Below are 12,318 nucleotides of genomic sequence, written 5' to 3' on the forward strand. Positions count from 1 at the left end.
TGGCCAGGAAAATTCCATTGAAAGCCTTAGGTCAGTCCACAAAATGTGGGTGGACAACAAACAAAAACACAGAAACTGTGATAAACTCCAAACACTGATTAGGCAAGAATGGGTTGCAATCAGGATTTGAAAAATGAGTATTGAAAAAAACATTGTAGATATTGAGTCTTTGCAGAAACTTGATGTATTCATCCATAAAAGAAAAAAAAATAATCTTATGAAATGCTTATAATTGTACTTCAGTATTCCATAAAAAACAGCTGACAAAAAGATTGAATAACACTGTGGCAGCGATCTTTGTGAAAATCAAAATTTGTGTTAGTCTTAGAACTTTTGGTCACAACTGTAAGATTTGTTTTCCTTTGTGATTTTTTTCTCATGTCTGCATAAGTTTCTTCTACAGTTATATCCACGTTTAACAAATCATTTTAAGTAGGTCAAATTATCCCTCAAGGCAAGGATTATGTACAGTATATTTCTAGTGCAAATTTAATAATAGTACATAAAACAATAATGAATGTAAATAATAAATAATAACAAATAGTAAATAATAACAAAAATAAAATCCTAAATATATTAGATATCCCCTGTAGATACTAATAAAAAAATGTAACTCACACAGGATTCTTCCTTAGATTATAATAATGACGATTCCTTGTTACTATATAAATAATTTATTGGTGCACCAATGTTGAGTATCAAGGGATGAATAACATCATGTTATTGTTTTTGTTCCTTTTATTTTATAAATCTTAATTGCTTGTGCATCCAGGTCCCTGCAAGTGGCTGATATGACTTAGTCCACAAATATATATACCTTATAAGGAGTCTGTGTCAAGATCAGTGTGTGTGTGTGTGGGAGGGGGACTCCACACTGAACACCGGAGGGAAAGGGGAACAGTAACTGGGTCTGGGAACTAGGGAAGAAACAGGTCACCTCTTGGACAACCCTAATCCGGGCCCTGACTACCTATCAATATGAATAGAACTTGAAGGTAGGAATATTCATATGCAGTATACCTAGGCCCGGATTTCCCTACAAGGCCCTGGAATAAGTTTAGGACCAGAGACAACCCATTCCTCCCCAGATGGACGAATGTAAGTCTCTGTCTCAGGCCCACAACAGATACAACAACAGAGAATATAACAAATACAACGCGACACTTAAATGGGTTCTGCACTTTCATTTAACTGATGTTCACTTGAATGGAGCTTTGCCCCACCCACGCTAGTTGATACTAGTCGTGACGTCAGTGGGCCGGCGGTATACAGTGAGAAGGCCTCGACGCTGCTGGAGCGCCGCTGCCTTCTCAAACAGCTGATCGGTGGGGGTCCCGGGTGTAGGACCCCCGCCGATCAGAAGCTGATGATCTATCCAGAGGCTAGATCATGAGTTAAATGAAAGTGCAGAACCCCTTTAACTTCTGTAGAGATGGAAGAACAGGAACACCAGAGACGACCTCACACCAGTTCAGCCAAACCCAAATGAAGCTATCTTCCGCATAGTCAGAAGCGTGGGGTCAGACTATAAAGGGTAGATGTGATGACCACTGAGCAACAGCTGAGAAAAGGGAAGTGGTCATTAACCCTATCAACACTGAATAAAGAGAAATCAAGGAGGCTGTTAGATTCAACCACGCTCAGCCAGTCTCTCTGATCTCCTGACACCAGTCACCTGAGGGACTGTGACAGTCTGTCACTTACATATCATGTTTTAAACTGATAACATAGCTCTGTGGGACACAAATACATGACACTGATGATACTTTGGTTTAGTTTTTGAGAGACTCCAAAGCAGCAAAAGCGAAGTTTTAAATATATAAAAATTAGATATCGCAAGTGCCCAGGGGCAGTGAGTATGCTGCAAGTGCCTAGTGCTCCCCAACTTAATTGTGCCTGACTCCTTCCCTCTGTATCGTCCGGCCAGCCTTGTATTCTTGTGGCTTCATTCTTATCTCCATTCGTAATCAAGTGCCTGCACGCATCATCGTCAGGCCCGAGCATGCGCAGTACATTGCCCACTGTGGGCAGAGGCATAGTGATATGCAGTGCGCATGCACTGGTTACTGGTTACTTGATCTTATATTGTTGTCCTTGTATGGCAGAAGTACTTAGTTTTGGATCCCAACCTGAACCAAATAAATGTTTTTGCCGGGCGCTCCCTTGATACCTGCTCTGCTGCCAAATATCCACTGCCTCTAATGATAAACTGCTTGCTGGGGCTTGTGGTACCACAAGATTTCAGGAACTAGCTTGTCACGCTTATTGTTTGTAACCTCTTGTCAGGATATGTGCTGGGTGATGTCATGTTAAAATAGACTGTATATTTTCATCAGCTAGATGCGTTTTTGAGGAGCCTGTTCCCCTCCTCAGTAGCTTGTGCAGTCCTTCTAAATGCTGGTATATGATTATTTATTGTATTTTGGGAGGGTGAGTCCGTTGTCTATTTTTATAGTTTAATAAATAAAGTAGGAAGGCTCAGAGGCTGTAGGCACTTTTTTTCCTGGTTGACATGAAAAGTGTCTGTGCCTTCACAGAGGTGAGAGTAAAACTGCTATAACTTGGTGAGGATCAGTGTGTAGGTTACTTGCCCTGTCTCGTATCTTGGTGAGGTGTGGACAAACTCTTCCCTATGATCTAATAGCAATTCAAACTGAGCACTGGTGGTAAAAAAATTCCAGCCACTGCTTTCAGATCTGAGGAAGACACTTTTTTTTTTTTTTTAACCCCTTAAAGACTCAGCCCAAATTTACCAAAGATTTGTAAAAAATGGCAAATTTCCAAGTTTCAAATTCTCTACTTCTATAATATATAGTAATACCTCCAAAAATAGTTATTACTTTACATTCCCCATATGCCTACTTCCTGTTTGGATCCTTTTGGGAATGATATTTTATTTTTTGGGAATGTTACAAGGCTTAGAAGTTTAGAAGCAAATCTTCAAAAACCCAATTTTTAGGGATCAGTTCAGGTATGAAGTCACTTTGCGAGGCTTAGATAATAGAAACCACCCAAAAATGACCCCATTCTATAAACTACACCCCTCAAGGTATTCAAAACTGATTTTACAAACTTTGTTAACCCTTTAGGTGTTCCACAAGAATTAATGGAAAATAGAGATACAATTTCAAAATTTCACTTTTTTGTCAGATTTTTCATTTTAATATTTTTTTTCCAGTTACAAAGCAAGGGTTACAGCCAAACCAAACGCAATATTTATGGCCCTGATTCTGTAGTTTACAGAAACACCCCATATGTGGTCGTAAACTGCTGTACAGGCACACGGCAGGGCACAGAAGGAAAGAAATGTCATACGGTTTTTGGAAGGCAGATTTTGCTGGACTGTTTTTTTTTTACACCATGTCCCATTTGAAGCCCCCCTGATGCACCCCTAGAGTAGAAACTCCATAAAAGTGACCCCATCTAAGAAACTACACCCCTCAAGGTATACAAAACAGATTTTACAAACGTTGTTAACCTTTTAGGTGTTCCACAAGAGTTATTGGCAAATGGAGATACAATTTAAAAATCTCACTTTTTTGGCAGATTTTCCATTTTAATAATTTTTTCCAGTTACAAAGCAAGGGTTGAAAGCCAAACAAAACTCAATATTTATGGCCCTGATTCTGTAGTTTACAGAAACACCCCATATGTGGTCGTAAACTGCTGTACAGGCACACGGCAGGGCACAGAAGGAAAGGAATTGGAAGGCAGATTTTGCTGGACTGTTTTTTTTTTACACCATGTCCCATTTGAAGCCCCCATGATGCGCCCCTAGAGTAGAAACTCCAAAAAAGTGACACCATTTTAGAAACTACGGGATAGGGTGGCAGTATTGTTCGTACTAGTTTAGGGTACATATGATTTTTGGTTGCTCTATATTACACTTTTTGTGAGGCAAGGTAACAAGAAATAGCTGTTTTGGCACCGTTTTTATTTTTTGCTATTTACAACATTCATCTGACAGGTTAGATCATGTGATATTTTTATAGAGCAAGTTATTCCGGACTCTGCGATACCTAATATGTATACTTTTTTTTATTTATGTAAGTTTTACACAATCATTTCTTTTTTTAAACAAAAAAAATCATGTTTTAGTGTTTCCATAGTCTGAGAGCCATAATTTTTTCAGTTTTTGGGCGATTACCTTGGGTAGGGTATGATTTTTGCGGGATGAGATGATGGTTTTATTGGCACTATTTTGTGGTGCGTGTGACTTTTTGATTGCTTGCTGTTACACTTTTTGTGATGTAAGGTGACAAAAAATTGATTTTTTTTACACCGTTTTTTTTTTTTTTTTTTTTACGGTATTCACCTGAGGGGTTAGGTCATGTGATATTTTTATAGAGCAAGTTATTACGGACGCTGCGATACCTAATATGTATACTTTTTTTATATTTATGTAAGTTTTACACAATGATTTCATTTTTGAAGCAAAAAAAATCATGTTTTAGTGTTTCCATAGTCTGAGAGCCATAATTTTTTTTAGTTTTTGGGCGATTACCTTGGGTAATCGCCCAAAAATACCCTAGGTATTTAGTCCGCTGTCTATTTTTAATACCCTAGGTATTTGAGTGCCTCCCACATTTATAATTTACAATAGTGTGAATTAGCTAGTTCCCCTATGTCCGGTTGTGTCATACAATGAGGCAGGGGGAATCCACCAGAATACAATTTATTCTGGTCCAAGACTGGTGGGCATATGAATAATGTGAATAATGCAAAAACACTCTACTGTCTGGATAGTGGACTCGACAAACATCATTTGTAAGAGAATGAAAAAGTTTGTAAGAAGTTCTGCTTCTTCCTCCGTAGGAAACATGATTATATTAAAGTTAAAGATAGTTTATAATTATTAGTTGCATTTAATGTTTATCTGGTTTGTACAGATTGGAAAAATACATACATATATATATATATATAGCTGAGTGTATGTGTGTATGTCTACTAAAGAAATCCGCACCGTCTCATTTACAATTACGAGATTTGTCACACAGGTAGATCAGGTGTCCTGGTAGGTTTAAGATCTCAGCTCTCTAGCACGTACCGTTCCTGAGATATTCTCAAAAAACGAATTAAGCAATAGATGCCTAGTCACATGACCCTTATCAGCCAATCAAAACTCACAGGCCCTTCGTATCAACATACACACAGTTTTACACCAGGTTTCGTTAACAACCCAGCCATCTTTCTTCACTGCTGTAGGTCAGCTTTAAAGGGGCAGGGCACTGTGGATGACACTGTTAAGGGAGCAGAGTACTGTGGAGGTCATAGTTCAGGGGGCAGGTAGGGCGGCCATTCAGGGCACCCTCAAAAGACGGACTTAAAAACCCTGCCCCCAGGTCCCGCTATGCCACGCCCCTGACTCAGTTAGGCCACACACCCTCCCACTCCACAGCTGACGGGGATTGAAAAAAATGAAGGTAAAAATCAACTTCTGTCAGCTGCAGGGGTGGGAGGGAGGGTGACTTTCTTCCTGCAGCTCACGCTCAGACAGCACAGTGAGCTGTTCAAAAAGGATATTCCTGTGTCTATCCAGGCCCTAAAACCGGACCTCTGGCCACCCTAGGCGCAGGCTGCTGTGGAGGTCACAGTTCAAGGGACGGTCCGCTATGGAGGTCAGTGTTAAGGGGCAGATTGCTGTCGAGGCCACTGTTAAGGGGACAGCGTGTTGTGGAAATCACTGTTAAGGAGATGGGGTCCTGTGAAAGTCTTTAATAAAGGGGTGGCTGCTGTGGAGGTCACTGCTAAAGGACGGGGCTGCTGTGGAGGTCACTGTTAAGGGGGTGGAATGCTGTGGAGGTCACTGTTAAAGGGGTGGGTGCTGTGGAGGTCTCTGTTAAGGGGGCAGGGAACAGTGGAGGTCACAGTTAAGGGGACGGTCCGCTATGGAGCTCAGTGTTAAGGGGCGGGGTGCTGTAGAGGTCACTGTTAAGGGGGTGGGTTATTGTGGAAATCACTGTTAACGAGACGGGGTACTGTGGACGTCACTAATAAAGGGGCGGCCGCTGTGGAGGTGTTTGTTAAAGGGGAGTGCGCTGTGGATGTTACTGTTAAGGGGGCAGGCCGCTGTGGAGGTCACTGTTAAAGGGGTGGGGTACTGTAGATATCACTGTTATAGTGGATACTGTCAATATCTTTTAACGACACACACATATTAAATGAAGTAGATAAAATATACCAGTGCAAAGCTGGGTCCTTCTCAGACCCGGTGCTATAATAAGGCAGACCAAGCGGCCGCCTTAAGGCGCTGAGAGGGGGGGGGGGGGGGGGGGCGGAAAAATGAAACTTTTCCTTTTTTTTTCATTAATCACTTGCATGCCGCCGGCCTCCTGCGGCTGTTCTCCTCTGTGTGGTGGTCCTCATATATTCTCTCTGGGCTCCCGAGTCCTGACAAGTTATTTGAGGACCTTTCCCACTCTGCCAATCAGTGGCCGCAGCTGTGTCACGTGTCAGGGCAGTGATTTCCTGCTGAGCCAATCACTGTTCTGACACATGACACAGCTGCAGCCACTGATTGGCTGAGTGGGAAAGGTCCTCAAAGTCTTGTCGGGAGCACAGAGAGAAGATACCAGAACCACACAGAAGAGAAGGGGAGCTGCTGCAGACGACCAGGGCCAGGTGAGGAGCACAATGTTTATTTTCACACAACATTAATAGAGGGGGAAATGTGCCATGGAGGGGGAGAAATGTGACATGGGGGGAGAAATGTAACACAAAGAGGGTGATGTAAAAAGCAGGGGGTGATGTGACATGGGGGGGAGAAATGTGACATGGAGGGGGAGAAATGTCACATTTCTCCCCCTCCATGTCACATCACCCCCCTATGTCACATTTCTCCCCCTCCATGTCACATCACCCCCCTATGTTACATTTCTCCCCCCTCCATGTCACATTTCTCCCCCCTCCATGTCACATTTCTCCCCCCTCCATGTCACATTTCTCATCCCTCTCCATGTCACATTTCTCATCCCCCTCCATGTCACATTTCTTCCCCCTCCATGTCACATTTCTCATCCTACTCCATGTCACATTTCTCCCCCCTCCATGTCACATTTCTCTCCCCTCCATGTCACATTTCAACCCCCTCCATGTCACATTTCTTATCCCCCTCCATGTCACATTTCTCATCCCCCTCCATGTCACATTTCTCATCCCCCTCCATGTCACATTTCTCATCCCCCTCCATGTCACATTTCTCATCCCCCTCCATGTCACATTTCTCATCCCCCTCCATGTCACACTTCTCATCCCCCTCCATGTCACATTTCTCAACCCCCTCCATGTCACATCACGCCCTCCTTTTTACATCACCCCCACCGAGTTGTGGGAGGGGAAGGGGGCCAAAATGAAGCTTTGCTTGTGTGTGCAAAAATCCTTGCACCGGCCCTGGTCCTTCTGCTAGTATATATAGAATTCTCTGCTCTGGTGAAGCTCCAATCTCCCATGTCCTTACACGCTAGGGCCAAAACCGGAAGTGCTTGCTTTTGAATTTTGAATCATTCTCTGCCTTCGTAAACTAATTATGCTTCAGATGAATATTATGGACTGATGACTGAAACTGAATTCTGATGCAGAATTCATTAGTTGTATAGGCCAAAGAAAACAAGCACCCTCACATCACCACCATGCTTGACTATTGGTAATTTTTTTTTATGTGATGCATTATTTTACTGTACATGTCTAATGTGAGCCTTTGGGATTATTTATGTGTGCTGGCTGTGTGCTTCTGTAACAGAAAGTAAGCAGAAAAAAAGAGTGAAGCTGTATGCATTTAATGGTATAAAGCAATTTTTTATTTTTTTATGCAACATTATGTTTAACAACATCAATTGAAATGTGAATGACATCTACAAAGCAGCAACTTTATGCCATACTACTCTGCCACACAAAAATGTCATGTGAAAATACCGTCTGAAGGACAGCTACATTTTCATATGTTCCTCTAATAAATGTAAAGGTACAATATGTATTAATGTACCATCATAGGGGACTTCTGAATATGGCAAATACTTTTCAAAACACTGTATGAATTATGTATATTTAGTATTCCTATCCTTTCTAATCTTAAACCTCCATTTATTCAGCCATAAAATAATATTTCGGTCCTTTAGGGCCATAATTTAAAGGGGTTGTCAGGGACCCAGGAAAATTTCCAGGCCACATGGAGAGGGTATAATAGGAAATATAAACCACTTACCTTTTTCAAGTGTCCCAGTTCCAGCACTACAGCTCCCATCCTGCCTCTTCCAGTTGGAAGTGTGACATGCTGTCTACTTGCATGTGACCGCTACAGGGAAGGGGAGGAGACAAGAGCCATGGCACTGGAACCAGGATAATATAAGGTGTGCTTTTTTTACTATTACACCCTTCCCATGCGGCCTGGAAATTTTACTGTGTCTTGGACAACCACCTTAAACACTGACCTAAAACTTTCCTACAGAACCATTTGAAGATGCTCTGAAGAACCAGCCCATGTTACATAAAGATGCTTCAGTAGACTGCTCCAGTCCATTGTTATCCAGAGCTGCCATTTTAACTATTAATGAAGAACTGAAATCAGAAACCTGGTATGTTGGGGAAATGTGTAGAAAAGAAGCAGAGAAACTACTTAAGAAGGATGGTGATTTCCTTGTCAGAAAAAGCATCAATAATCCTGGTTCTTATGTGCTAACTGGCATGCATAATGGTCAAGCCAAACATCTTCTTCTGGTAGATCCTGAAGGCACAGTAAGTACTTTCTATATTACATTGGAAATAACCTAGCATGCTAAACGGTACCTGTTTGATTGCTTTGTTAAACGCCTCCTTTTTTGTTTACAGTATTTAAGGTTTGGAGGTTCTATTTCTTGCTCCTGTGTTCTGGTGCATTGTTCCCCCAGTAGCATGAATGTTAAAAACCCCTGCAGCCTACTCAACTGCTCATAGGCTTTACCACATTGAACTACCATGGATATCAGCAGCCCCTGCTTCAGAGATCAGAAGCAGCTAAATACTGAAAAACTGCCCTAATAAAAAGGCAACTTGAAGAATAGGGCCTTGAGTTCTTCTGTAGCAAAATAATGGAACTGTGGTCTATTACCGGTGGAAGAGAGGGATTCCAATACAAGCATATATTGTAGTACTACTTGACTTGGTTTCTATGGAATGCTATCTAAACCTGATATATTCAGATAAGTCTCTGGAAACAGTATATTTCACTGTATTTCTAGTGCTAACTATGGGAATAGGCTCTGTGTATTCACCTGTGGGTAAAGAGATACAGTGGTTCAGTATATTTAAAGGGTTTCTGTCACCCCATTAAACCGTTTTTTTTTTTTTTTCTTTAATAATAATCCCTATAGTGCGATCTCATGATACATAATCAAATTAATAATTTTGGTTCAGTAGATTTTAATATGCTAATTACCTTGCTACCAGCAAGTAGGGCGGCTACTTGCTGGTAGCAGCCGCATCCTCCGATGGTAATGACGCCCCCTCGGCATGCTGATTGACAGGGCCAGGGAAGGGAATCCTTCTCTGCTGGCGCTGTTAGAATTTGAAATCTCGCGCCTGCGCCGTACCTAGCTTTAATCGGCGCAGGCGCACTGAGAGGCGGCCCCTCTGCTCGACCGCTCCATCCTCAATGCGCCTGCGTCGATGACGTCATCGCATACACCCGGAAGAGAAGACGCCGGCATCTTCTCTTCCGGGTGTATGCGATGACGTCATCGACGCAGGCGCATTGAGGATGGAGCGGTCGAGCAGAGCGGCCGCCTCTCAGTGCGCCTGCGCCGATTGAAGCCAGGTACGGCGCAGGCGCGAGATTTCAAATTCTAACAGCTCCAGCAGAGAAGGATTCCCTTCCCTGGCCCTGTCAATCAGCATGCCGAGGGGGCGTCATTACCATCGGAGGATGCGGCTGCTACCAGCAAGTAGCCGCCCCACTTGCTGGTAGCAAGGTAATTAGCATATTTTAAAAATCGTTTTTTAGCAAAATCTACTGAACCAAAATTATTAATTTGATTAATATGTTTTAACAGATACGCTGCTAGAGAATGTTAAGAAAGTCTAAAAACTAGACAACCTCTTTAAGATTAATTTACAAAATCCTGGTCTTAGGAAATGTCATCCATAGTGTATATGCTCCTGTTATATGTATCACTGCATGTAATACTGAAATAAAACTCGTGTATCAAGCTTAAAGGGGTTGTCTCACTTCAGCAAATGACATTTATCATGTAGAGGAAGTTAATAGAAGACACTTACTAATGTATTGTGATTGTCTATTTTTGCCTCGTTTGCTGGCTTGATTTATTTTTCCATCTCATTATACACTGCTCTTTTCCAGGGGTTATGGCATCTGCTGCAACCAACAAAGGTGTGCGTGCTTGCACACTATAAAAAAAAAGTGCCAGCCTCTGTGGTGGCCAGGACTGTGGGAGCGCACATACACACATGCGCAGGAGCTCCTGTCCCGGCTACCTTATATCTGCGCTGCAGTGGTGGCCGTATCCAGTAGCGTACCTCTAATAGAAGCAGACCACGCAGCTGCTATGGGGCCTGTGGAAGAATGGCCTTGCCGCCTTCTGGCTACTTAGTCAGGGAAGCACCCAGAAATTTTGCCTAGTGGGGGGTCCGAGGTTAAAACAAACTGTGGCACGCGTAGCACGCCGCCCAACATTGTTGGCCCTCCCATTGTTCAATTCTCCTCCTACATATAATAGGCCACTCCCAACATACACCGTACAGCTGAAATTACATAATTTAGGATGAAGGTAAGAGTCTCACCCTCATCCTCCATAGACACACTGTACTCAATACTCAGAATCACCATCCTGTTCTGTTTCACACAGTGCCCCCACATAGCTCCACGGCAGGAGCTATTGCAGCTTCACTTCCTCTCTCCTAGTCCTGAAGGCACCAAAAGAGAAGTGGAGGAGAAGCTGCACGATATTTAAGGTGTGTAGGACCAGGTGGAGAAACCCGACTCTACACATCATACAGAGATGGGAGGGCCACCGGCAGGCTACAGCCAGGAAGCTCCTCCACTTTCCTCCCTTCCTGGATCCTGCTCGAGGCTTGTGGTTCCCCCCCACCATCCGCCCGTGACCTGCTGTCCCCCTCGGTCTTCCTCCCCAGGCTGAAGCCCCCTGCCCCATTTCCAGCCACCACCATGCTTATAGCTGCCCAGCTCTGAATCCTCCTTCTGCAAATGGCAAGGGGAGGAGCCGGATAATCTCCTCTCCTACATAGCGCCACATACCTCTTACATCCAGTGATGTCACCTTTGATGTAGACGTTCTCTTTCCTCATCTTATCTATTCAGTCCAGACCGCCATGATGATTTTTCAGCCATCTCCCGTCTCTGCAGAGATTAACAAACATACATTAGTTTCCCACTTTTCCATCATCTTCACATCTTCTGAACACCCTTTCCTGCCAGCCCTAATTCTGTGCTCCCCAATACTATACTGGAGAAACTGTCCCCCTGAAAATACTAGTACCACAGAGATACTACCCCCTTCAACAGTTATTGGCACACAGTGCTCTAAAAAAAATAACAGTAAAATAGTGTCCTGGACTATATGCATAATGTCCCTCCAAAAATAATTGTGCCAAGGTACCCACCAAAGTAACAGTGCTCCCCAAAATCCCACCAATAGAAATAATTATCTGACAGAGCACACTTACTAGTAATAATGCCCCTATAGTGCCCTTACTAGTAATCATGTTCTCCATAGCCCCCCAGTAATAGTAAAGCTCACCATAATGCCCCCTAGTAGTAATAATTCTCCTTATAATATGACAAGTACAAGAAATACCCCCTCTTAATGCCTACGGTTAACCACCTCCGGACCGCCGTACGCAGCGACGCGTCCTGGAGGTGGTTGATTGATTCCGACTGGACGCGCCGGCGCGTCCTCTCGCGAGACGCGAGATTTCCTGTGAACGCGCGCACATAGGCGCGCGCGCTCACAGGAACGGAAGGTAAGAGAGTGGATCTCCAGTCTGCCAGCGGCGATCGTTCGCTGGCAGGCTGGAGATGTGATTTTTTTAACCCCTAACAGGTATATTAGACGCTGTTTTGATAACAGCGTCTAATATACCTGCTACCTGGTCCTCTGGTGGTCCCCTTTGTTTGGATCGACCACCAGAGGACACAGGTAGCTCAGTAATATGTTGCACCAAGCACCACTACACTACACCCCCCCGTCACTTATTAACCCCTTATTCACCCTTGATCACCCTTGATCACCCCTGATCACCCCATATAGACTCCCTGATCACCCCCTGTCATTGATTACCCCCCTGTCATTGATCACCCCCCTGTAAAGC

At 43.4% G+C, this 12,318-nt stretch overlaps 1 protein-coding gene across 1 annotated transcript in view; it reads left to right on the forward strand.

Annotated features, from left to right (window-relative positions):
• SHC3 (SHC adaptor protein 3) overlaps positions 1-12,318 on the forward strand; it is a 208,888-nt gene that overhangs the window by 180,557 nt on the left and 16,013 nt on the right. The window contains exon 11 of the mRNA XM_040420297.1: positions 8,444-8,730. Coding sequence (XP_040276231.1) covers positions 8,444-8,730 — 287 coding nt within the window. The remainder of the gene's footprint in view (positions 1-8,443; positions 8,731-12,318) is intronic.

Source organism: Bufo bufo, chromosome 2 (assembly GCF_905171765.1).
Source record: "Bufo bufo chromosome 2, aBufBuf1.1, whole genome shotgun sequence".
NCBI classification, from domain to species: domain Eukaryota; kingdom Metazoa; phylum Chordata; class Amphibia; order Anura; family Bufonidae; genus Bufo; species Bufo bufo.